At 44.7% G+C, this 27679-nt stretch overlaps 1 protein-coding gene across 1 annotated transcript; it reads left to right on the forward strand.

Moving 5' to 3' along the window:
- The first annotated feature begins 415 nt into the window (after positions 1 to 415).
- On the forward strand, positions 416 to 27339 carry LOC310780111 (placenta-specific gene 8 protein-like). Its single transcript, XM_083640662.1, has 5 exons — positions 416 to 491; positions 1965 to 2002; positions 17010 to 17190; positions 18763 to 18914; positions 26982 to 27339. The coding sequence occupies exons 2-5, from the start codon at positions 1967 to 1969 to the stop codon at positions 27111 to 27113; spliced, it is 501 nt and encodes a 166-aa protein (XP_083496788.1). The 5' UTR covers positions 416 to 491; positions 1965 to 1966; the 3' UTR covers positions 27114 to 27339.
- The last annotated feature ends 340 nt before the right edge of the window (positions 27340 to 27679 follow it).

The following is a 27679-nucleotide window of genomic DNA, read 5'->3' on the forward strand; positions in this document are numbered from 1 at the left end:
GGCTAATATCTACATAACTACTAACTCTACAAACTAACTCTTTTAGACAGAGAAAGCACACATTCTATTAGTACTTTTCTGAACTTTGTGTTCACAAACTCCAAGCAGAAAAGAATCCTCGGCTCTTTTAAAATGAGCCAGAATCCTCAAAAAACGGCCTGGCAGAAGCTACCTACAGCAAAAAAAAAACGGCTGGCAGTCAATGTGTTAAATAGAATATTAATTAGCATAGGATACTAAAAATGGTGTGTTCATGCTGCCATGCTAGCATTACATGAACTATATTTTGAGCTGACCTAAGTTTAGAATCCTCCAGCCACAAGGCTGTCAAAAGTGGGGGGCATAAGTGAAGTTACGCCCTTTTGGCAGAGAACAAAAACCCCACTGTTACGGCTTTCAGTGTTTAAACTATAGGTCATGATTTCACTGACTGACTGACTGACTATTAGGATATTATTATTTTCTTCATCGATCTTTACAGAAGAGAAACGGTAAGAAAAATTGTGTCATATAGGCTACAGTTTTATGTAAACATAATTAATTATTGAAGTTATATTCATATATGAAAGTATTTTTTTTTAAACATAGCTCCATTTATATGTTATCCTTTTCCATTATATAGGCCTACATATATTTTGCACACAATATTGTTTATGTGCACTCTAGAGAGTATCAAACAGGTGTTTATTTATTTTAGGAATAGCATTTATCAAGTGGTGTAGTGGTCGCTGGAGAAGTGGGTAGACTGTAATTTATGCCCCCCTGCCCTATATATATACATATATATATATATATATATATATATATATATATATATATATATATATATATATACATATATATATATATACATATATATATACATATATATATATATATATATATATATATATATATATATATATATATATATATATATTTTTTTTTGTGTTTCGTTTTGTTTTTCCCCTGCCGTCGCACGCAGTACACTTCAGATTCAGATTTCAGATTCATTTATTAAGGACTGCACAACAAGTTGTCGGAAATTGCTTTCGGTACAGCAATTGTTAAGCACATGAATATTGTGTCAGCATGAGACATTACAGTACATAGACAGACATATGGCAACATAAATACAGAACATTCAACATATACATTGCTGGAGAGGTATGCAGTGAGATTTCAGAGGTGAGTGGAGTTCAGAAACCTGATGGCAGTGGGGAAAAACCTGTTTTTGAATCGTGTTGTTTTGGTGGAAATTGATCTGTAGCGCTGTCCAGAGGGCAACAGTTGGAACAGGTGATTGGCTGAGTGAGATGGGTCAGAAACTATTTTTTGTGCTCGTGTGATTGTCCGTATATGGTAGAGAGTGTCTAGTGATGGGAGTGGGGTACCTATAATTTTTGAAGCTTTTTTTATTATTCGTTGGAGTTTGTTGCGTGAGTTACTGTGTAGGTGTTGGGTGAGGTGTTGGGTTCAGGATGCAACGATCACACGGACGGTAGCCAGCTGGTTTCATCTGTTTGTTGTTGTTGATTGTTCACACTGTAAACATGAAAGCCAGATTATTGGAAATTCTGGCAGCAGTGGAGGTTGAAGATCCCCTGGCAGGAGAAGGGGTAGGAGGAGTGACATTGATGAGCAGCGCGCTTTTCCTCCAAATGTTGAACTTTTTTCAGCTTGAGATGCCCAGAGTGCTCCGTCCAAAAATACTAGCCGCCAAGGTGCGCTCCTTGAAAGAGGAGCGCTCCTAGTGCATCCTTACCATAGAGAATGAATTGCAGAAAGGCACTGGTTTCTTAAACACACACATCCTGCTTGAACAGCCCCTAACTGAACCAGAAAGCAGGTTACAACAGCAGCAGTGTAGCCAGCACAGCTTTAGATCAGTCTGTAACCTTTGATCAGCGTTCCTGTGTCTGAAACAGCTCCTTCTCTCCCTCTCTGTGGTCCTCACTGTTCTCCCTTGACCTCTACCTGGGCAGAGATGGCCGTCCTGTACCAGCAGCCAGGCCAACTTACAGTAAGTTGACCAGATTTCTCAAATGAAAATCGGGGACATTTTGTGGTCTGCTAGGGGGGCCCAGGGGGGGCTGTGCCCCCCCGACTTTTAGAAAATTGTGTACATTTTACAGAAAAATGCATCAATCTGGTGCACTTTGAGAGCAAAAGTAAGAGGCTAGATCTATGAAGAACTTTGTGATTTGGAAACAATTGAAAAATAAGCAGTTTACAATGGTTACTAGTTATCTGGCACATTCTACCACAAATTAGACGTGTATTGTGTAGAGTGGCAGGAACATAGAGAGGGACAACTTCTCTCTTTAACCTCACCAACTGGTGGATCATTTATTTACACAAAACAAAAACATTACAGTGGTGGTTTATTACCTCAGTAAACACTTTCCTTGAGTTTAGGGTGTCGCTCAGTTTCAAGTATTCAATGGCCACATGACCATATTAAATGCTAATTTAATATTAAATGCTGACAAAATAATAAAAAAAATCATGTTAATACTAAAAGGCAATTTTAATGATTAAAATTGTAATCTAGAGATAAATATGACCATAATTGTGTTAATTTAAACCAGGGGTTATCAAAGTTTTGATGGCTGAAGGCCAATTTAGGGAGTAGGCTAATGACTAGACAACAATGATCCATTGCCAATCATGTTAAAAATTGACATTTTTTTCAATGGAGTTTGGTGTACATACAAACGTTACTGACTTCTCTGCAAAAACGTTTTGAGTTAGTTACTGCACTTACTTACCAGGTAGTTTTACTGTACTTTTAATTATTCAAAACAACTGGGATGGATAACACGCTGAATGGGGTCCGGTAAACAAGGACGGTAGCAAAAGCAGCAAGCAGATGCCGCCTCTCGTTCAGTTTATGGTCAATAATAACACCCAAAAATTTGTTCTCATATACTCTTTCTAATTTGATATTATTGATCATGATTTGTGCCAGGTTATTGGTTTGACGGTATCCAAATAATATGAATTTTGTTTTATTTATGTTTAAAGATAATTTATTAATGTCAAACCAAAGTTTCAAATATTTAAGTTCCTTTTGAACTATGTTGAGAAGCTCAGCCAAGTCCTTTCCAGAGCATAGCAGGGTGGTATCATTGGCAAAAAGTACACATTTAAGGAGCTTTGATACATTGCAAATATCATTTATATATAAAGTGAACAGTATTGGTCCCAGGATTGATCCCTGGGGAACTCTGCATGTTACTTGCAACTGATCTGATTTGACTTCATTTAACGGCACATATTGTTTTCTGTTTGCAAGATAGTTGGTAAGCCATGTGTGTGCATTTCCTCTGATTCCATATCTTTCCAGTTTTCTCATCAGTAAAGTGTGATCAATAGTGTCAAATGCCTTTTTTAGGTCTATGAAGATCCCAACTGTATTCATTGTTATCAATGGCTGTAGATATTTGTTCAGTCAGATCAATCACTGCCATTGCAGTTGATCTTTTTGACCTGAATCCATATTGATGTTCACTCAAAAGGGTGTGGCTTTCAATGAAGTGATCTAATCTAGTGGCAAAGAGTTTTTCTATTATTTTTGAGAACTGAGGAAGAAGAGAAATTGGTCTATAGTTTGAAAAGGTGTGCTTATCTCCGGTTTTATATATTGGAATGACCTTGGCTATTTTCATTGAATTTGGAAAAATACCGGTAAGAAATGATTGATTGCAAATATGTGTGAGTGGTTTGGCTATATACTCTATAATATATTTTACTAGTGCCATATCAATATCTGTACAGTCTGGATTTTTTATGTTTAAACTTGCGAACCACATCTACCAGTTAATTCTCACCTACTTTCTTCAAAAAGATGGTGTTTGGGTTTCTGGTGATACTAACCTCAACCCCATCCCTTTCTAAAGGAACGGTGATGTCCTTTGCTAAATTAAAGCCTACATTTACAAAGTAGTCATTGAATTCATTTGCCGTTTCCTTAGATGTGGTTGGGATTGATTGATTATTTTTAATAAAATAGGTTGGGTAACCTGATTTTCCAGTTCCCTTTTTAATAATAGTGTTGAGCACTTTCCATGTGCCCTGTGTGTTATTTTTGTGCTTTTCCAACAATTTATTGTAAAAATCCCTCCTGGAGATTCTCATTATATTTGTCAATTTATTCTTATACTTCTTATATTTACTTTCTGCTTCCTTGGTTCTCACTTTTAGAAACTGTTTATATAAGAGATTCTTCTTTTTACAGGCAGACTAGACAACAATGATCCATTGCCAATCATGTTAAAAATTGCCATTTTTTTCAATGGAGTTTGGTGTACATACAAACGTTACTGACTTCTCTGCAAAAACGTTTTGAGTTAGTTACTGCACTTACTTACCAGGTAGTTTTACTGTACTTTATTGATACACATATGGAGTCCAACAGGAGTCTTTTATTATTAACATGAGATGATTATTCAGTCTTGATACATGTTTTCTCCTTTTCTCACTCACCATGTCACCTCTCCCTGCCCTGTTGGCATCATCATCATGCTATAAGAAATGTGTTAAAGGCCATTTTTTTAGGGCCCCTGTCAGTCAAGGGCCCTTGGAATCGTCCACACTTTCCTCCCTCTAGCTACGGCCCTGGCTGCAGGGAAATGGATAGGATATTCACGAGCCAGGAACTACCCTGCTTCCCCTCTAGTGCCTGGAGTTGACCAACCTGAACAATCAAACAATGTTTCATAAGGCATATTTACAACTGTTACATTCATTATCCACACAAGACGGTAACGTTATTAGTGGAGCTCGGTGGTCATTTCTATAAATGTAAATCAATATTAGTTAGCTGCGATTAGCATCAAGCTAACGTTAGACTAATGTGCAGTCCCACTGCAGCGACAGTAACTGCAATCAGAGCCTTCTCCCCCGGTACCGTCTAATAGTTGACCAAACTGAACAGTCAAACAATGTACCATAAGCATAACAGACAGTAACGTTAGGCACGACTGTTACATTCATTATCAACACGAGACGGTAACGTTATTAGTGGGACTGGTGGTAATTTCTATAAATATAGCTAAATCTATTAGTTAGCCGCCTATAGCATCAAGCTAACGTTAGAATAGGCAGTCTCACCACCGCAGCTAACTGCAGTCAAACAATAATGTTCCATGACCATAAGCATAACGGTAGTAACGTTAGGCATATTTGTGACTGTTGCATTACTTCACACAAGACGGTAATGTTAGCAGAGTTTCTGACCAGGTGGTAAATCCATTAGCAACGTTATCTGGTCAAAACCACATTACAGCAACTACAAGCAGCAAGGTCCCTCCAAGAACCGAAAACACAGTCCCGACTCTAGTTTCCCCCCGATGACGGTCACATTGCTGCTGTCTGGCCAGACGGGCTTCACTAGATAAATATGTATTTAATTTGTGTGGAATTTTTTCTGGCGTCTGTGTTGTTGTTGTTTGCTTTTGCTGGCAGCTAGCGACAAACGTAACGTGACACTTCCTGTTAGCCATCTTCTTCGTTGATATTTCCGCCAGAGCCATGAGAACAAGAGGCATGCTCGTGAACACGCAGAACGTCACATCCGCCAAATTTGCCCGTGACCAGCAAGAAAAATCCTGCAATATCTTTGCAATGGGTGAACGCAGAGAGACGCGGCTGGGCTCGTTTTTTAAGTTACGGAACGGCACATTCACTCATTGGTAATAGAAAACACATTGTGAACATTTATTTTCCGGCCAAACTTACGGATAGGACCTTTAACCCATTGATACCTGATGCAGCATTTGTGTGTGTATCCCTTTAAGACAGCGAACTGCGTATGACGCAGTTTGCGGTCTTAAAGGGATACACACACAAATGTGGGATATACAAGCAAATGCTGCATCAGCAATCAATGGGTCAAAACAAACATTACACAGAGATCTAATGCAACTCCATCACCACAGACAAGGAAGGCTCCATACCACCAAAGACAAAGCTCAAAAACTGTAGCAAGAAGTCACTTCAGGTGAGATGATGTGACAGTGGGAGCTGCAGGAGGTGAAAGCAGCACCACATTGAGACAACGGGCTGAATCTGTCCAGACCAGCCCACCACCATCAGCTGGACACCAACCATCCTGGTTGATTATTTCACAACACAATCGGTCAGCTCCATGGCTCAGACTAAACTGTGCCCGGCTTGCCCATTGGGTGGGTCTTTAAGCACTGTGATTGGCTCGAAGGTCCGAACACCGCCAGCCGGCAAATTCGTGTCAAAACTAACCAACTCAGTTGTTTAAGCCACCAAATTTTTAATGCTCTGTAATTTATTTTTTCAGACCGTCATCAGATAGCACGGCCAACTGAATATATTGCAATTCATAGGCTATCCGTTATTATGGTTGTTATAAGCATCACAAACCGCACGTCAGTTTCAAAGTGAAAACCTTTCAAGAAGCATAAACTCATTGTGACGTTCTTCACTCTTTTAAGTTGTGAAAACGATCTCTCACCCTTAGTCTACAGTTAGTGACAGGGTGAGAGACCTCTCATCCACAGTCAACAGGCAGGCCAAGAAAAGCCTGACTGTGGTGAACATGTCAGACTTGGGGAAGTAGTTTTCAGCCTACCTTTTCTTTAGCAGTTCCTCTGGTGAACATGTTTTCTCTCATCACACAAAATGCTTGAACTGGATACATTCAAATGTGATGGAGGGGGGTGGGGGGGCACCTACACACCAAACACAATTCTTTCTCATTATTCATATTAGTTTAGTATTGAAGATTAATTTCGGCCATGGAGTAGGCCTAATATATAAAGAAAATATGACGAAGCTTATAAAGAATTGAATTTGAATGTGTGGTGCCCCCCCCAACAACGCAAATTGGCGGGTGCCCCCGGGCACTCGCCCGATCCGATATATGGATAAACCTGGCCCAGAGTCGGGGGGCCCCATCTTGGTACAGGCAATATCCCCTATTTGCGCTTGTTTGCGCGTGCCTTAAGGCAGGGACGATTGCAGTCTGCTGTCCAGGTGAGTTTTGCACCCCCGCCCGGCAGCAGCTAAACGCATTCCCACCTCACTGGAGCATATTGTAATGATTTATACATAAACATAACTGTTTAAAAATTATATAATTGTTTGGGTAGACGTGACCACCCTGTTTTTAAGTTAAAACAGACCCAAAATATGGTTGGATGCAATTACTCGCGGGAAGCATAACTCGTCACAACAACGGGCGCAAACGCAGATTAGAGGCGTGCCAACTTAGCCGGTCTGACGAAACATGACCGTCTTTTCCGACAAAGCAGCCTGTTATGCTTCACGGAGACCTGGTTGACGGACCGGATCCCTGCCGCGCATACAGAGCTGGATGGATTTACTATGCTTAGACTGGACAGGGATCTGAAGAGGACGGGCAAAAAATCTGGTGGAGGGTTCTGCCTCTACGTGAACAATCAGTGGTGTCACTCAGGGCACATCACGGTGAAGGAGAGAGTGAGCGACAAAGACATTGAGCTGCTGGCGGTGAGTTGCAGACCCTACTACCTCCCGCGTGAATTTTCCAACATTTTTGTCCTCGTAGTGTATATCCCACCATCGACCAACGCCAAATATGCTACTGACATAATTAGTAGGGTCACTCACGATCTGCAACACAAGTCTCCTAGTCTCTTAAAACAGATTGTTTCATCTACATCCGGCGAATGCAGCTATACACAGTCTGTACGTTACACGCGCTCACGATCATAAACGGGGACTTCAACCATTGTACACTCTCTTCCTCCCTGCCCTCATTCAGACAATTTGTCACCTGCCCCACAAGAAAGGATAAAACAATCGATCTCTTTTACGCGAACGTTAAGAACAGCTTCTCGTCCACAGCCTTAGCTCCTCTCGGCTGCTCTGACCACAACCTGGTGTCGCTGTCACCCAGATACACTCTGCTGGTTCACAGACAGCCCGCATCCACTAAATCTGTGCGTGTGTGGTCAGAGGAGGCATGCGAGGAGCTGAGAGGCTGTTTTGAATGCACAGACTGGTCTGTTTTTCACAATGAGGACAATAATGTGGACAATGTTACTGATTGTGTTTCTGAGTACATAAACTTTTGTGTTGATATGATCATCCCGTGTAAAACAATTAAAATGTTTTCTAATAACAAACCGTGGGTACAGAGAAATCAAGGCTGCTATTAACAACAAAAAATCAGCGTTTAAAAGTGGAGACAGGGACCAGATTAAATCAGCACAGAAAGAACTAAAACGTGTTATCAGACAGGGTAAGCGGAATTACAAAAATAAAGTTGAAGGTAAATTGGAGCAGTGTGACACTAGGGGGCTGTGGAAGGGCATGAAGCAAATCACAGGGTATGGACCCTCCACTGCTAGGCTCCAGGAGGGGGCCTTTAGTGCTGATGAGGCTAACCACTTCTATGCCAGATTCGACACACATGATTTTACTGCTGAGCTTGAAGCAGTCCGATCCACCATGTCCATGAGGGGGTCTACTAGTAACCCCAGCCCCCCAATTACAGTCACCTCTGAGGAGGTTTGCTCCCAACTCAAGAGGCTTAAGGCCAACAAGGCAGCTGGCCCAGACGGGGTCTTGCCACGTGCACTTAAGGTGTGTGCTCAGCAACTCAGTGGTGTTCTCCAGTACATTTTCTCTCTCTCTCTTTCCCTGTCTAAGATCCCAGTTAGCTGGAAAACCTCTTGTATTGTGCCTGTGCCCAAGAAGCCGAATGCTCAGGGACTTAAGGACCTCAGGCCCATAGCTCTCACCTCCCAGATTATGAAATGTTTCGAGAGAGTTGTTCTTGGGCATTTTAGTCAGCAGGTTTCTGCATTCCAGGATCCTCTGCAAATTGCCTATAGGGAAAACGTCGGAGTGGACGATGCTTTACTCTATCCCAGCAAGCAAAATTACGTCATGATAACGTTGTGATGACGTGTTCCAGTGACGTTCAGGACTAGGTGATTTGGGGATGATTTAGACGTCTACGCGGGAACGTCAAGCTGACGTCGAAATATGACCGTTACCATGAATGGGCATGTTCAGTTATTCTGCTATGTACACAGTGTATATTCAGCAACTTTATACATAAAGCTATAATTATGTCCAGATTAACAATTTTATGCTACATTTTCAAAAAATATAATACCACCCCGAACTCGGGATCTACAACTTACAGGCCGGCTATTCTACCGCTACACTAACTGTTCGCTGAAATACTCTGCTGTAGGTTGGAGTAATATAGCCTACTGTTTCAAAACATGGAACCCTTGTTATTTTTATACCGGTATAACATCCATGGAGTCGGGACAGTTTTATTAAAAACGATAGCTAATTTAATTCAAAACTGAATCTGGAAGAATCATTGAAGGTCCCCTCAGTCAAAATTTACAAGTGTCACCAGACCAATGTTATTTGTCCAGCTTGGAGGATCGCTCATTTAGGTGAAAATGAGGTTGTAGCTCGTTGTCTACCTTACTAAGATGGGGAGGCGTCGTGTGTGCAGTACACGCTTCGTTTATGAGCTATTGATCCGGGAAGTGCAAATCTGTCAATATATTTCCAACTTTACCGAACTTTTGTGGATCGCACATCACAGTGTAACAGTTTACAATCTGTAGCAAGCAGAACCCTGAAACACATGCTACAGCAGGCAACTCCCAACTCAAATATTTACGCCTCGCAGTGTATTTTCTCTCTTTCAAAACAATCTGGCAACACGATATGCAAGTGAGACAATTGCAGGATTCCCCCGCAATTCATCTCCTCGTAGTCCCACCTCCACGAATAAACAGTTTGTTAATCAGCAGATGTCCACACGTGCTGATCACTCGGATTTTGGATAAAAAATAGCCCAGGCTGAGAAATACGTGATTGATTGCAACCATTTAGTTATCCTCATGGATATTTCAGTGGTGAGTGAAATTAGTTGGATAGTGATACTTGGGCCAGATCTGACCCGTCATGATATGACTTGAGCTGGCCCCGATTGGGCTCTCTCGATTCGTCCGGGTCCGTCCGTGCTTGCTGGGATATGCTCCACAGAGTCTACAGTCACCTAGAGACAGCTGGTGCATCTGTTAGAATTATGTTTTTTGATTTCTCTAGTGCTTTTAACACAATCCAGCCTCATATTTTAGCCAACAAGTTGATTGATTTTAGCATAACCAACAGCATGGTTGCCTGGGTTGTAGATTATCTCACATCTAGACCCCAGTTTGTGAGAATCGGTGGCGAGATCTCGAAAATCATTATCACCAATAATGGTGCGCCCCAAGGCACAGTCTTTTCCCCTTTTTTCTTTTCACTTTACACCTCAGACTGTAGGCTTAGTCCAGCATCCGGTTGCCACCTCCAAAAATTCTCAGATGACTCTGCACTTGTTGGCTACATCACCAACGACAACCACCTAGCCTACCAACAGGAGGTAGACCATTTTGTGAAATGGTGTGGAGACAACCACCTTATTTTAAACATAAGCAAGACCAAGGAGCTTATTATTGATTTTAGATGGAAAAAGGCCCCAGTCACTCCTGTTCTTATCAATGGTGAGGCAATTGAGGTAGTCTCCTCCTACAAGTACCTCAGTGTCCTGGTGGACAGTAAGCTGGACTGGAGTGAGAACTCCAGTGCCATTTTTAAAAAGGCACAGTCCAGGCTGTTTTTTCTTAGGAAGCTCCGTTCTTTTAATGTAAGCAGGTCCCTCCTCCATGTGTTTTATCAAAGTATTTTAGCAAGTGTGTTGTTTTATGCTGTTGTTTGTTGGGGGAGCGGTCTAAAAACCGAGGATAAAAATAAGATCAACAAACTGATCAGGAAAGCCGGATCCATCATTGGCGTGATGCCAGACTCCCTTGAGACGATCCTGGAGAAGAGAATGGGTCGGAAGCTCAGGAGGATCATGAACAATGAGGATCACCCAATGCAGGCTGTCTTTAGTGACCTGAAGAGCTCCTTTAGTGACAGGCTTAGGTTAGGTTAGGTTCGCTGTCTTAAAGGGATACACACACAAATGCTGCATCAGGTATCAATGGGTTAAAGGTCCTAACCGTAAGTTTGGCCGGAAAATAAATGTTCACAACGTGTTTTCTATTACCAATGAGTGAATGTGCCATTCCGTAACTTAAAAAACGAGCCCAGCCGCGTTAGGTTGGCCTCGTTTGGCAATGTGCTCTCCTCTTTTTTTGTACTGCTGTCACATGTATTTTATTCATTTTTATTCTTTGTCTACTGTGATTGTCTTTACTGTTTACCATTGTCTGTTTGTCTTGCATGTACAGTATGGTGGCACTCAGTTTCCCCCCTGGGGGATTAATAAAGTATTTCGTATAGTATCGTATCGTAACTCATTTATGCACGGCGCAAACGGGATTTGGGTGGCGTTAACCACCAAAATTATTCACAGGTGTGGCCTGGCAATGCCTGGGCGTTACATCAATTAAACCAGATTCTCGTCTTGCAGTCCCTGTAATACAGTTTGCGTGAGGCATGCTGTAATTCTCGCCATGCGTAATTTGGATAGGTGTAGGCCTATTGACTGTATATATTATCCCTCTCTCATAACAACACCATCACTATAACTCTGTGTTTTGATGCAATTTGGGTTATTTTGTTGACTGGGGTGGGACAATACAAACGTGTTTGCAGCGGGTAAACGGCGCAGACGAAAGAAAAGATTGGAATATTTACAGTGGACTCAATTAAAACAGTCTCATAACAACTCGTGCCGAGGACAGAGAGAGATGGAGAGAGCTTGTGACAGATTGGCTGTAGTGCCAATGACCCTCCGGGTTATGGGATAGCAGTAGGTGAATAGCCTATTGCAAGTAGGCTACAATGTACAAGTCTTCTCAATTAATTTACCATAAGCCCTCCTTGCGATGTGATAAAAGTTTCTCAGTGAATTATAGTTGATTTCCTCACCGAATAATCTACTGGTTACTCAATTTTAGCAGCAGAATTTGATTTCCTGCCATGGCACGTCCGTGCGTAATGACGTTTCTGCGCTGCACAGCGCGGAGATTATGGTGCGATCAAGCGCAGCGAGTGTTTTAGCGCCTAAGAGATGCACACATACGCCTAGAGCGACGCTTAAAGCGACGCTTTAAGCTACGCCTACGCATATAGGCATCGCTTCATGCACGCTAGGCGCCTATTTGCGTTCACACAGGATGCCACACTGAAGCCCCGCTCTGTGCTACGCTGATCAGAGCCAGATTAACACCCCCAGGGGCCCCGGGGCACTGAAGCTCCCAGGGGGCCCCCTACCCATCGTCCGGATGTTTGGATGTTTTTTCGCCATATTTAGAGGAATATCTAATTTTAAATTAACATTAGTATTATACTGTTATGTTATTATTCCGTCTCTGAGATGCAGTTTCTCACTTACTCATAGGCGATTCTAGGCTTTGCAAAGAGGTAGCACCAGCAGGATAAAGATATTAGTCTGACTGGGGAGTTTTTAGGGGGCCCCCTGGACAAATAAATTTTGTACATTTTAAAGTAAAATGCATGAATCTGATGCACTCTGAGAGCAAAAGGAAGAGGCTAATCTTCACATTAATATCCTCTTCACTGTGCTGTGGCTTTACAATGATGAACAAATAATTGACATTACATTTCCAATACAAAACAGCAGAGGGTGCCGCAGCACCACAAGCACCCCCACTTCCCGCGCCCCTGGTCACTACTTGCCCACAGGCATCCAATGAGACTAAATCATCAGACTTAATCTTCTTGGAAACACATTTTATTTTGTCCTGATTGGTCTTAGATTTGTGTCATAGTTCTGTGGAGCCCAACATGAGCCCGACAAAAAAAAAAAAAAAATTGTGGAGGGCCCCTTCACCCCGAGGGCCCCGGGGCACCTGCCCCGGTTGCCCTATGGTTAATCCGGCCTTGACGCTGATCACATGAGCAGCGGTTTTTTACACTTTTCAGATCTGATTTATAGCATGGGTGAGTATAAACCTCTTTTTTATTGTAATGTGCAAGTGACGATGTCTGTCTATTTCCTGGCCGGCTGTAATTGTTATTTTCCCTCGGGTAATCATGTGACTATGAGTCATCAACACCATGAGTGATACATGCATTGAGACAGGGGGGGTATATATACATCTGACAGAAAAGACGTTAATAGAGGAACACATGAAGGACAGCTCTCCTACTATGCACTCGTTAATTCGCGCTCCACCCTCCCTTTTGGGCAAACTCGCTAGAAAATATGGCCCAAGTCAACAACAGCCAGCTTGACAGTTCAGCGCGCCTAGACGCTGAAAAATAGAACAGACGCCTAAACGATAAATGCAGCGTAGGCGCAGTGCGAGCGTGGCTTCAGCGCAGCGTGGCAGCGGTATGTGTGAACGCTCTCTTCTGTTAACAAGGACGCCTACATTTTATGCGTTGCTTAGGCGTTGCTTAAAGCGTCGCTCTAGGCGTGTGTGTGAACCCGCCGTTAGCGCAAAGTAATTGCGCGCTGCTGACGATAGGATAATGTCATCTATCCCCACATTTTAGCGCTGAAACACCTGCTTTCTCATGTGGCATGCCTATGCCCAGTACAATTATAACAGGCATGCGCTTGTGCCTGCCCTAAATTTGCATTGCACGCAGCGTTAAACGAGCGCAAACGCTAAATTACCAAAGATAGGGCCCTTAGTTATTATTCTGGCCTTAATTGTGTGCATGTGCGGTGTGAGGGGGGCCCTTTATGTATCGAGGCCCAGGGGCTCGTCATGTCATAAGATCCCCACCCCCCTTCCTTCCCCCTACCGCGCCGCCTGCTTACTTGATTGTTGCGCTGTGGCCTGGCTTTCAGCCAGTGGCGGACTGCATAATCGGGCACGTCGGGCAAATGCCCGGTGGCCTGGCCTGGCCTGGCCTGCCAAAATTATTATTATTATTATTATTTTTTTTTTTGCAGGCCAGGCCACTCACTGAACAGCAGGCCAGGCGCCGCCTACTGGTTTACTAGTGGTTTTATTACTTTATTCAGGTTTGAAGTGGGTGCATCTCATTGTAAAATTGGACTTGGCCCAAATTGGGCTTCAAACGGCCCAAATTGGGCTTCAAACGGCCCAAATCTGGCTTTAAACGACCCAAATCTGGCTTCAAACGGCCCAAATTGGGCTTCAAACGGCCCAAATTGAGCTTCAAACGCCCCAAATTTTTCGCGGCCGCCCTTCGGACGCCGGCACGCGCGTCGGCCCGTATCGGCCTGGCCTGCTTGGTATCTAATGCCCGGCCTGAATTATGATCCCAGTCCGCCCCTGCTTTCAGCCATTGTGGGAGTTCTGCTGGACTACCTGGTTCGTCCAAAACTAAAAAGTATTGTGATATTCTGGGACTGGGCTAATCGTTAGGATGTGTCCCCTCACTGTTTAAGCAGGTGTGTGAGCGTTAATAGCCGAAGGCAGGTCTTGCTGGCCTCATACCATTTTTTTCATCCATCAGTCCATCTTTTGGCAGTTTGCCCAATGTGCCTTATAAGTTATGTGTATGGATACATAAAACATTTGTACAACTTTGTACTTCTGCTTCATCTGTACAGTCAATGTTTTCATGAATAGTATGGATATAAATTGCCTGTAGACTATCAACTAGTTTTCACTTTACTTGGGTAGTCCAAATGAAAATCTACAGATGTTTAGTGGTTATGCAAGAATCAAGTTCCATATCTACTTGCATATCTAATTGCTCTATAGATAATCTGTTAAACATCAACAGACTTTTACCGCACAGACACAGACATGAGGTGAGTGGAGATGAAAAGGTTTATTTGCAAAAAGATGCTGGTCAAGGGGATGTGAATGATAAGATGGATGGAAGCTGGAAGCCACGAGGTGTTTGTGATCTAGGCCGAGCAGGCAGACAGGCTGAGAGACAAGTGGTGCAGCAGAGAGGAGAATAATCTTCAACACAGAAGAAACAGGATTAATCTAGCCTATACAGGCACAAGGAAACACTGGGAAAACTCAGGTAAACTGTATATGGAGCAGCCAAGAGAGTGACTACCATTGGTGGTACCAGTGACGCGGACCAGCTGATGAAGTTCAGTGGGGCCATTGAAGACCGACACGGCTGAACCGTGACACAGACACAGCGAAACAGTTGAATCCCCTCACTAATAAACTGTTGAAACGTTGTGGAACATTGGTATATAATCTTGAACATCAGTTGATCATTAGAATGTTCAACAAAATTAATTAAATGGTTAACTAATTGTTGAATATTCATATATAGGTTGTTGAACATTTGTAAAGCATAGGTTGAGTGCATAGCTCATGTTCAACTAATTTATTCTGAGAATCGCTGATAATTAGAAGGTTCAACAAATATTAAATAGTTTACAAATTGTTTGTTGAATATTTGTGAAACATCTGTAAAGTAGGCTATAGGTTGAGTGCATAGTTAAAGTTCAACTAAATTATTATGAAAAGATGTAGATAGGTTCATGAATTGTCACATAATACTCTATAGATCATCTGTTAAACATCTACAGACGAAGCTGAATTGATGAATTGTTGAATATCAACTAATAAGCTGTTGAAACGTTACTCTGTAGACTATCTGTAGGCGGACTATCCAAGTAAAGTGTTACCATTATGGCTAGGTCTTTTCCCCCTTTTATTTTATTTTTATTTATTTTTCTTATCCTTTGCTAAGGTGTGTATATATGTATGCATACATTTTGCTGTTGTGACTTATTGATATGCTTTACTTTGCTGTTCGGAATCAGAATTTAATGTACACTGAACCTGTATAAGTCAGGTTTTTCAAGGTAGGGGCGGGAGGAGGGAAGGGGCATCTGCTGTCAAAAAAGAAAATCTGAAGGAGAAAATTAATGTTGTCTGTGCATGTTTGCCATGTTTGTCCTTCAATAAAAATAATTGGAAAAAAATAAAATAATAATAAAGTAGAATAAAGTAGAATGTACAGTGTCAAATTGCAGTTATTGCACACTGGAATTATACTAAATCAACTTGCACATTGCATGTGGCGTAGCTAAGGCACAGTTAACCTATCGGCTGACTCAGTCTCAGGGAGACTGAGTGTCTCCGAGGTGCTCTTTTTAGTGAGGCATTAAAGAGACCAATGGCCACAGGCAGGAATGATTTCCTGTGCCTCTCTGTGGTGCATCTGGGTGGGATCAGCCTCTCACTGAACGTGCTCCTGTGTTTGACCAGCACGCCGTGGAGTGGGTGAGAGTCATTGTTCATGATGGAGCGTAGCCTGGTCAGCGTTCTCTTCTCCGACACCGCTGTCAGAGAGCCCAGCTCCAGCCCAACTTCAACTGGGTTACACTAATTACATTTCTAATTGTCATCATATTGTTTAGAGATAACCTTTTGTTGTTGGCCCACCAAAAGGCATTTAAAGACATAAACAAGTCCCTGCAGGAAAGTCACAAAAACTTGTGAAATTCTGGATGGATCGATAAACAGATATAACAGATGTTGTAGTTGGCTCTAGAGGACAATACAGGAAATCATAGTCGGTTTTTGTTCCTGCATGCTTATCATTATGTGTTGCTGACAGAAGTCAGAATCAAGTCAAAACAAATTAATTAAATCGATCAGATCAATCAGTCACTGGTTAGCCAATCAGATTCAGCATGTCACATCCATATCTAATTGCATATCAGCCTGTTTTTTATTGGTGGGTTAGTACATCATTCATGTTTACATCTAAATTGGGCTTCTCTTAGAATGCTCAATTGGATTATGGCACAAAGGATTGCAACATAAAATCTTGTGTGTTTGTAAATATATAATAAAATTGCCGTTCACATTATGCTGATTTATTGTGGCTACTGTATGTGCAACAGCCATGTAGAGGCTGACATGCAAAGAGAGGTGTTGGTCTGAACATTTCATGTAATTTGAGCTTAACTGAACCAGAAAACACCCTGAGGTGCAGGTTACAGCAGCAGCACTGTGACCAGCACAGCTTTAGGTCGGATCATCACCCTGTAACCTTCCATCAGCGTTAAGTATCATCCAGCACTTCCTGTGTCTGAAACGGTTCCTTCTCTGCAGCTGCCAATGATGCAGCCGCTAATCCAGCAACCACAGATGATAGTCCAGTCGGTCCCGATGATAGTCCAGCAGCCCCAGGTGGTCCCTCCCCAGGTGGAGGTGGTCACCACAGTGACCACCTCCGCCTCAGATGGAAGATGGAGCTCTAGTCTGTTGGACTGCTTCAGCGATATTGGGATCTGTAAGTTCAAGTTCAAGTTCAAGTTTGGCAAAACAGACAGAGACGGACAAAGAATGTTCAAATTAACCACGGGACTACAGGTGCTTCGTAAATAGCCAGTAAATTGGAGTAAATTGGGAGTGCTGGAATACACAGGGCACATGGCACTACACTCTCATAACAGTTAGCTTAAACAAATAACTGTGTGAACAGTAGTCTGTAGATAAGTCTCTTTCTTTCTTTCTTTCTTTCTTTCTTTCTTTCTTTCTTTCTTTCTTTCTTTCTTTCTTTGTCTCAAGTTATAAAGAGGAACCATGTAGCCTAAAGAACTAGAGTACACTCGGTAGAGTGCATACCTCTGCCAACCATTTTGTGGTGCAAACTTGCCTTTTTGTGCCTTTTGGTGGGCGTGTAAAGATAATCAGTCCTTCCTTGGCCCATGAGCAGGCTTTCTATGAGGTTTTGTGGTGTTATGTGAATCCGTTTGGAAGTTAAATGCCTTCTTGTGATTGGCCACGACCATTGGGCTAGTGTGGGAAAGATAATCAGTTCTTAGTTGGCCCCATGATTAGCCTCAACGCGAGACTCATCAGTCATTCTTCCTTCTGAGTCTCAGATGCACGGCCCCTATATCCACTGCAACGCCGACTAAATGGCTGCACGTGATATAGACGTTATCAATCACAATAAAACTGTACCCACCTCAGAGGCAATGTTGTTATCCAAGATGTGGGTGCCCTGGCACTCCCAAATAGTACGTAGTTTCCAATACCGAGCCCTTTTTCACATGCCAGTGTCGAAGTTTTTAGGTGCTCCACAGCACCGGATTAATTGGTTCGGTGCTCAGTGGTTGGGAGGGTGTAGTGCAGTTTACAATTTTGAGCACCGGCTCCGCCACTTTCTTTCTTTCTTTCTTTCTTTCTTTCTTTCTTTCTTTCTTTCTTTCTTTCTTTCTTTTCAAGTCATAAAAATTTACCATATAAAGAAAAGTCACACCCTAACCTTATGTCTCCTCCAATGTATTTTTAACCTCACTCTTACAGGTAATTGTATCCCTAAAATCTGGAAGTCTGTCTATATATTGGTACATGTTTATCTATAAATCCATCCTTGGATTAATTCCATCGTACCTCTGTGGCTATATTTCTAGAGCCCACAGTAGTTACCGCTTACGCTCAACCGATTACTACCAGCTAAATGTCCCCAAAATTCGTACGGATCGTGGCAAACATGCTTTTATGTATTCTGCCCCTACAGCTTGCAACTCACTTCAGAGCAACCTCAAACTGAAGGAACTTGTTCCACTTGGAACTTTCAAAAATCTAATGAAGGTCATAGAAGTAGATTCTTTTCGTATTTGCACATGTTTCTTATGAACGTTGTAACTGCTTTTGCCTGTTTTATTGCATGTTTGTGCCTTGGTGTTTGCCTGTTTTAATGTTGTAACTTTATTTCTTTTATGCTGCTATCTTGACCAGGCTTCCCTTGAAAAAGAGGTCTTTGTATCTCAATGGGACCCACCTGGTTAAATAAAGGTTAAATAAAATGTCGTGATCATGAACATTCATTGTTACCATGTCTCCTGCCCTCCAGGTTGCTGTGGCCTCTTTTGTCTTCCTTGCCTGCAGTGCAAAACCGCCGACGACTTTGGCTGGGGCTGCTGCTTTCCGCTCTGTGATGCCTGGAGCTGCTGTGTAGTGACCTGCCTACTCAGCGTCTCCATGAGACAGCGCTACGGCATCGACGTAAGACAACATTTGTTTACCGAAAATCTACATAGGCTGCTGAGTCAACTTATTTACTCAAGTAAAAGTACAAATCCCACAAATCCCTCCTGGCACTCTTGCACCAGAATCAGAATTACTTTTATTGCCACGGCCCACGGTATGCAAGATTACTGTACATATGAGGGATTTGTCGTGTCATTATGCAATATCAATATATTGTAGCGTTCCTGATACTTCACGAGGCAGAGGCTTCTTGCTGGTACAGGTTCTTTATTCACAGTTATTCATATTCACAACTCTCCGCTGTTGTCATGCTCATAGATAGCAGCTTCCCCTTAGGCAGTGCACGGAGACTGATGCGCATGCTCAGTCTCCGTCAGGAAGTGGTCCCACAGCATAGTGCTCCCCAACATAACACTCCCCCACACAGTTCCTATCTGTAGTGGAGACACTACCATTGCTCACCACTATGTGTGTACTGCTGATTCGCTACATACTCCCCGCCCAACAATAAGGTCAACGCCCACGTTGACACCACATCACACCTCCCCTGTACCAACACTCCCAGCATCTTTTTTTTCTTTTTAACAGTTCTTTGTTTTTTAACCACATTTTTATGTTTCCATCTCAGGCTTTTCCCACGTCTCCTCCCCACAATATCTCATGCCATACACATCATTCACTTTCCATTATAACACTTCCAACCACCATCTCCTCCTTTTTTTTTTTTTTTTTTTTTTTTTTTTTTTTTTTTTTAGTACAACTCGAAGTTGCTCAAATGTCCTGGAGCCCTTGGCTCTCTCCGTGGCCGTGTTAGTCTCTGTGAATCTGCCGGTGGGCCTGACCCCACCTGCAGTGTCTCTGGTGCTTCAAGTCTCTGAGTGGGGCCCGCCCGGTCATGGCCGGACGCCCCTCTCTGTGGAAACAGATTCCTTCTTTCACTCTGTCTAAGTGAAACCGCTGGGCGGCCGAGATCTGGGGGAAGGGTGCACCCCCCCCGGTATGGGGCCAACCTGTCTCTGTGGAGTACCTTCTTGCCACCAAGTGGCATCTGCACTCGGTACACCACCTCCCCCATTCTCTCCATCACCCTGCATGGGCCTGTCCAGTGACAGTCCAGTTTAGGGCTACGCCCTTTTTTTCTCCGGGGTGTGTACACCCACACCAACTCCCCCCCCTGGAAATGGTTTCCCTTTGCCCTCACATCATAGTTCCTTTTTTGTCTCATGCCCGCTTTCTCTAGCTGGTCCCGAGCGAAGTTGTGAGCGGACTCTAATCGATCTTGTAGCCTCCTGGCGTACTCTCTCCCCGGGGGAGCGTCCAGTGCATCCGGTGGCTTGCCGAACGCCATTTCTGCTGGTGTCCGCAGTTCTCGACCTAACATGAGCAGGGCGGGTGTGCAGGAGGTGGACTCGTGTGTTGCGGATCTGTAGGCCATGAGGATGAGAGGCAGGTGCGTGTCCCAGTCCCTCTGGTGCTCCTCCGTGAGGATGGCCAACTGCTTTTTCAGTGTCCTATTGAATCTTTCTACTAGGCCATCGCTCTGGGGGTGCAATGCTGTGGTCCGTGTCTTTCTAATGTTCAGTTTCTCGCACATGGTGGCGAACACTCGTGACTCGAAGTTTCTTCCTTGGTCACTGTGTAGGGTCTCTGGTGCTCCGAACCTACTGAACATGCCTGTGACTAGTGCGTCGACCACCGTCCCCGCCTCCTGGTCGGGCAGCGCGTATGCCTCTGGCCATTTTGTAAAGTAGTCCATAGCTACTAGGACGTATCGATTTCCACTCTCTGAGCGTGGAAACGGCCCCATCACGTCTACCCCTACCCTCTCCATGGGGGCTCCTGCTGCTAGCTGTTGGAGCGGGGCGCGAGACTGGTCTAATGGCCCTTTGTACGCCGCGCAGAGGTCGCAGCGCCGACAGAAGTCCTGTACGTCTCTCCTCATCCTCCCCCAATAAAAGCCTTGTCTGATGCGACGGAGGGTTTTGCTCACCCCAAAGTGGCCCGCCCCTACTGTCCCATGGCAGCTCCTGCACACCTCATCTCTCAGTGTCGTTGGCACTACTTTTCGCCACTTGTTTTCTCCCGTTGCTGGCTCTTTCCAGCACTTCATCAGCACTCCACTGTTCAATCTCAGGGTGTCAAACCCTGCCCACAGCCCTTTGGTTGTGTCGGTGGCCCCCGCCACCTCCTCCCATTGCGGCTTCTGGCCCGCTTCTACCCACTGCAGCACTGGTGACAGCTCCCTGTCGTTTTCCTGGTGGCCCTTCCAATCTGCTGCTTCTGCCATCCGCAGTGTCTTGCACACTGGCCCATCTCCCGTGTGGTTAGGGCAGACTCTAGCGTCTTCTTGGAGCTCCCTCTCTCTCCCCTCTCTCTTCTCACAGTACACACACCCCCTTTCCGCGCAGGGTCGTCGTGACAGGGCATCTGCATTTACGTGGTGTCTCCCTGCTCTGTGCTCTATGGTGAAGTTATAGTCCGCCATTCTCTCTAACCAGCGGCACACCTGTCCCTCCGGCTCCCGGAAGGACCATAACCACTGCAGCGCTGAGTGGTCGGTCCGTATGGTGAACTGAGGCTGTCCCAGGAGGTAGTATCTAAAGTGTCTCAGTGCTTCTACGACTGCTAGGAGCTCCCGGCGTGTGACGCAGTAGTTTCTTTCTGTCTTATCAAACGTCTTACTGAAATACCCCACCACCTGCTCCCCCTCCGGCCCTGCCTGGGACAGCACGGCCCCCATACCTCCATTGCTGGCATCAGTGTCTAGTAGGAACGGCAGTGCGGGGTCTGGTGCTCTAAGCACGGGGGTCTCGGTCAGCGCTTTCTTGAGGGTTTCGAACGCTAGGTGGCATTTTGCTGTCCAGTCGAAGTCTGTGTTCTTTTCTTTAAGCCGGAACAGTGGCTCTGCGATGTCAGAAAATCCTTTTACAAACTTCCTGTAGTAGGATGCTAACCCTACGAAGCTCTCGAGTTCACTTTTGTCTCTGGGGGTGGGCCATTCTGAGACTGCCCGTGTTTTTTCCTCTAGAGTGCGGATGCCCCCCTCGCCGATGCCATGTCCCAAGAACTCTACCCTCTTCTTCAGGAAGTGGCACTTATCTGGGTGTAGCTTTAGACCCGCCGCTGCTATTTTCTGTAGGACCTTTCGTAATGCTCCCACCGCTGCCTGAAACGAGCCCCCGTGTGTCAAGATGTCATCTAAGTATACGACGCATTCTGTTTGGGGAATGTCCCCCAGCAGTTTCTCCATTAACCGCTCGAACGTTGCGGGTGCGTTACACAGCCCGAAACTGAGTACTCGAAACTGCCACAGTCCTCTCTCGGTGCGGAAGGCGGTCTTTGGCTTGGCATCGTCGCAGAGGGGCACCTGCCAGTACCCACTGCGGAGGTCTAGGGAGGAGAACCAGGCTGACTCCCCCACTATGTCTAGTAGCTCCTCGATGACGGGCATCGGGTACGCGTCTTTTTTTGTCACTTTGTTCAACCCTCTATAGTCTACGCAAAATCGCATCTTTGCGCTATTTTTCTTTTTTACCAACACTACTCCCGATGCCCATGGGCTCTCTGACGGCTCGATGATCCCTGCCCTCAGCATGTTTTCTACAGCTTCGTTCGCTATATCTCTTCTTGCTGCTGGAATTCGACGGGGATATGATCTGATGGGCCGCGCCCCTTCAGTGTCTATTTGGTGTTCTACCAGGTGAGTGCAGCCTAGTTCATCGTCCGTCATCGCGAAAATGTCTTTGTACTCTTCTAGTACTCTCCACAGTTCGTCACTCTGTTGTGGTTCTAACCCCTCGCTCTGACGTTGGTGTAGTGTCCTGAGCATTTCTAACCTCTCTCTCTCTCCCTCTGCCTGTTGCATTGGCTGAGGGCAAGTGTTTGGAGGTGGGCTAGGGGCGTGGTTTTGGGGGGGGGCTGGGTCTGCTAGGTGGGGTTCATGCTCTACGGTGACGCGGTACACGGTGATGTTGTTAACGTTAGGCCGTTCCCTTGGAACGGTGGGCGGGTGGCTCATTTGGACTACCGTTCCTTCTGCAAATGTCAATGTGCTTCTTCCTAGGTCTACTGTGCATTTGTTCATCGTTAAGTAGTCTTCCCCCAGGATGCAAGGCCCCGCCATTTCTACCACCCACACCGGAAAGTCCACTGTCTGTCCCCCCACTGTTATCAATACGTGTCCCCTCCCCCTCATTGGCATTAACTCACCGGACACTGTTCTTAGCAGCTGTGCTGCTGGCTGCTCCAGGCGCATCCCCTCGGGCATCATGTTGACGTTCACCAGCGTCGCCGTACACCCCGTGTCCACCAGGGCGGCGCAGTATCTCCCCTGTAGGTAGGCTGGAACATGGCAGCCGTTCATCGCGCGCGGCCCGCTCTGCATGTTGACAGCTCCGGCGATGTCGTCTACTTCGGGGCACGGCGGAGCCCCACCTCTCTGTTGCTGTCGGTGGGCTCCCTCCTGCGACGCTGTGGCTACGGGGACTGTGGCATCGTAGACCCGTCTCGCCCCATCTGGACGGGCCCCGTACCGTTTCCCTGGTTCCACGTTCTCCGGCGGCAGTCTGCTTCCCGATGACCGGGACGCCCACATCCCCAGCAGATCATGCTCCCTCTAGCCCAGCTGTTGTTCCGCTGGGTGGGCTGTCGAGCGGGGTTGGGCTGCAGGGTCGCTCTGCGGAGCAGTTGTTCTTTGAGCTGTTGTACTGACTTGGACAGTTCTTTCACCATGTTGCCTTGTTCTGCCAAAGCCGTCTTCCACGCTGGCTCTTCTTGTATCGGGCTTTCCGCTGCCATTCTCACTACGGGGACAGCTCTCCCCTCTTCGCTGTTCATGGCCCAGCCCTCTACTGTCTCTCTTTCAAACGCCAGCTCTAGCGCTATTTCTAGTGTCTTTGGCCGTTGCAGCATTACTTGCTCTCGTAGCCCTCGCGGCGCGATAGCCTGGACGAAGTAGTTTCGGGCTAGCTCGTCCAGTGCTTCTGGCGGCAGCCGGCTGTATACACGCCGGCTGAGGATCTCAATGTCTGTGGCTAGCGCCCGCAGCGACTCCCCTGGTCGTCTACGCCTGTTACACAGTTCTGCGACCATAATGCCTTCTTCTTTGCATCGTCCGAAACGCCTCCTCAGGGCCGCCATCACCACGTCTAAGTCTTTGGTATCTGCCATTGCTGCTACACATGTTATAGCTTCACCCTCGAGTGACATTACCAGATGACTGGCTCTCTCTCCCCTCGACCAGCCATTCATTTCCGCTGCTACGTTGAACATTGTGCAATATGGCTCCCATTCGCCTTTACCGTTGAATTTTGGCGGGGTGATTTCCTTTCTTCCTCGCCGCCCGCCGTCCTTCGTCTCCTCGACCCGTGTCCCGTCTTTGTCTCCGGTTCTCCGGCTAGCTTCACCGGGCTGTGGCACAGCCTCCATGGCTACAGCGGTGTTGTCAACCCGCTCGATCTTCACTCTCACCGGCCTCGGCTCTTCCGCTCCTTCTCCCGCCTCGCTAGCTTGCCTGCTAGCTCCCTTGGGCTGCGGGTTAGCTTCCGTGGCTACGGTGCTAGCTCTGTCTGGCTCGGATTTTATTTTCACCAACCCCAGGCTTTCTGTTGTTTTTCTTTCTTGGATCCCTGTGGTAGCAGCTGCGTCTACCCAGACATCATCCTCCTCGGCCGGCTGGTAGTCTACCGCGTCTACCCAGACATCATCCTCCTCGGCCGGCTGGTAGTCTGCCCCGGCTCTCGCCTCTCCCGCCTCTCTCTTGAGTCTTTGCTTCTCTCTCTTCAGGAACTTGTTAACCATCTTGCCGATTCTGGAGGTAATTCACCGTTTTAAACTTCTGACGCCAATGTAGCGTTCCTGATACTTCACGAGGCAGAGGCTTCTTGCTGGTACAGGTTCTTTATTCACAGTTATTCATATTCACAACTCTCCGCTGTTGTCATGCTCATAGATAGCAGCTTCCCCTTAGGCAGTGCACGGAGACTGATGCGCATGCTCAGTCTCCGTCAGGAAGTGGTCCCACAGCATAGTGCTCCCCAACATAACACTCCCCCACACAGTTCCTATCTGTAGTGGAGACACTACCATTGCTCACCACTATGTGTGTACTGCTGATTCGCTACAATATCATCATATCATCACGTCATGTCAATATTCAGATAAGGAAATAGTTAAAACAACAAAAAGACAATCACAACATTGCAAGTGCCGTCCAATATATACAATATATACATGAGTGGAGGAGTGTTCAGTAGGCATCCAGTTTCAACCTGTAATCTGGCCCATTGATAATGTCATTGGTTTAGCAAACCTGATCCCGCCCATTGATGATGTCATTGGTTTAGAGGTTGCAAGAGGTCGGGACTACAAATCACATGTAATCTAAACTGAGAAGTAGTGGTTTACTTAGCAGTAGTTATTCAATTTAGTTTCTGACCATACATAGGCTATATTCACTAAACACGCTGTTGCATGTAAGAAAAGTCAATGATGTCAGCAATTAATATGTTTTTATGGTGAAATATTGATTGCCTTCTGTAATTTCTTCAAATGACAAAGACAGTACAGTTCATGTGTGTGTGTGTGTGTGTGTGTGTGTGTGTGTGTGTGTGTGTGTGTGTATGTGTGTGTGTGTGTGTGTGTGTGTGCGTGTCGGCCTGTGGACAGATTTTGTGAATGCGATAGCGTGCAAGATGCACGAAACTTTACAGGTGTGCAGTTGAGTTCTTCACAATGAAGACCGAGTTCAAAAATAGGTCTGATCTGAGCAAAGGGGCTGGCCTAATCACTTAACGCCCCACATTTGTTCTAAGTCACGAGCGTCACGGCTGGTGGCCATCACAAGATGGTTTCTCATTTTCAGTACTCTCTTTTGAGTCGGTATTTCATCATGGACTGATTGCTGCATTCAGGTGCGATTCTAGGATCAGACCTCTTGGGGGACTCAGCCCCTAATCAGAATGCATAGTACAGTGCCTTGCAAAAGTGGTTAAATCCCTCACGACACTGGATGGCATGATTAAATATTTTTCTATTTTAATTTACAGCAATAATTATAATTATTATTATATTAATATATATTATTATATTATTTATTATAAAATATTATAATAAAATAAATTACTAAGTAACATGAGTTTTTACACCACAAACTCTTTTTGTAAATGAAAATTTTAATATGTGCTCTCACTGAGGACTTTATTGGGAACACCATATAATACGGGTAGGTATCAGAAATTTCAGCTCAAAGTCAACTGGCTACCAAAGTGACATCCGCCTTAAGGCTTGATGTGTTGCATTCTGACATACTTTTCTGCTGAAAAGTATGTCAGACTTTTCTGCAGTTGTTGTTTTTGCACCATTCTGTGTATATTCTTGTGAGACCGTTGTGAGATCAGCAGTTTCAGAAGGGTTGTGAACTTTGGCATCAACAAACATACCGTGACGCAGTCAAAGTCGCTTATGGTGTGAGTTGATGTTAGGGGACATTCACACCAAAAGTGTTTTTGGAGCTGCCGGCGGCGGCACACCAAAGCACTTTTTATATAATAAAAATAATAGAATAATGAAAAACACATAGAATAATGAAAAATGCTTTTGGTGTGAATGTCCCCTAAGTCAGTTTGTTGGCCATAGAAACCACTCGCAATGCCAGCATTGGTAAAATAGCTGTTGAATTCAACATATTGCTTTAATCAGAGCAAAGATTATTAATAAACAATATAAACACATATTGCATAATTACACCTCAAATTAGGTCAACACTTGATTATTATTATTATTATTATTATTATTATTATTATTATTATTATTATTAATATTATTATTATTATCACCATTATTATTATTACCATTATTATTCGTATTATTATCATTATTATTATTATTATTATTATTATTATTATTATTATTATTATTATTATTATTATTATTATTATTATTATCATTATTATTATTATTATTTAGGGGTGCTGAGATTAAATTTAGGTGTGCTTGAGCACCCCTAAAAAGAATCTAAAATCATCAATGGTTGCATTAATATCTCTCTCTCTCTCTCTCTCTCTCTCTCCCTCCCTCCCTCAGGGTGGGTTCTGTGATGACTGCAAGAAGGTGGTTTGTTGTTACCCGTGTTTCTGGTGCCAGATGTCTCGGGAGGTGAAGAAGAGGGACAACCCCCGGACTGACACAGTGGTCACCACCACCAGACAGTTCTGACCACTGAGGTGCTCATCAGTGGCTAGCACGTCCACAACAGCTCACTGACCTGGGACCAGCTGATTCCCACATGACAGGGGTTTCCGTATTATTGAGTGTTGTTATGTTATTCACCTCATGTAGCCCCGCCCACTTGACCCATTGTGTCACGACTTCCCGGTCAAAACGCAAGCTGTTTTACCTGCTCAGTCTTAGCCTGGGTAAACCCAGCCCCCACGTGACCTGCTCTCAGACCTGTTCTCAGTCACTACTTGTGACTAGTGAGCAGGGTCTGTCTGAGAGCAGGTCACTGGGGGCTGGGTTTACCCAGGCTAGCTCAGTCTGACTCACCTAGTCAAACCTAGATTGACTCATATGAGTCAGACTAGGTTTATGAGTCACAGGATGTATAGACACAATCAGAACCTCCGATTGTGTTTACACTTCCTGTTAGTCTCTCAAGCCAGATTGTCTCTACATTAAGCATTTCTGTTGACGCTTTCATATTTTTCAACCCTTTGTGTGATTTTGATTAATAAAATGGCTCTCTGTCAAGAAACAAGTGCAATCCTATCTTTAATCAAGTA

Source organism: Poromitra crassiceps, assembly GCF_964638095.1.
Source record: "Poromitra crassiceps genome assembly, chromosome: 7".
Lineage (NCBI taxonomy): Eukaryota > Metazoa > Chordata > Actinopteri > Beryciformes > Melamphaidae > Poromitra > Poromitra crassiceps.

Excerpts from the sequence above, each read along its gene's own strand:
- LOC310780111 (XM_083640662.1), top strand. The coding sequence starts at position 1,967 with ATGGCCGTCCTGTACCAGCAGCCAGGCCAACTTACA. Across the intron at positions 2,003-17,009 it reads AGCAGCCAGGCCAACTTACA|CTGCCAATGATGCAGCCGCT; the intron begins GTAAGTTGACCA and ends CCTTCTCTGCAG. Across the intron at positions 18,915-26,981 it reads GACAGCGCTACGGCATCGAC|GGTGGGTTCTGTGATGACTG; the intron begins GTAAGACAACAT and ends TCCCTCCCTCAG.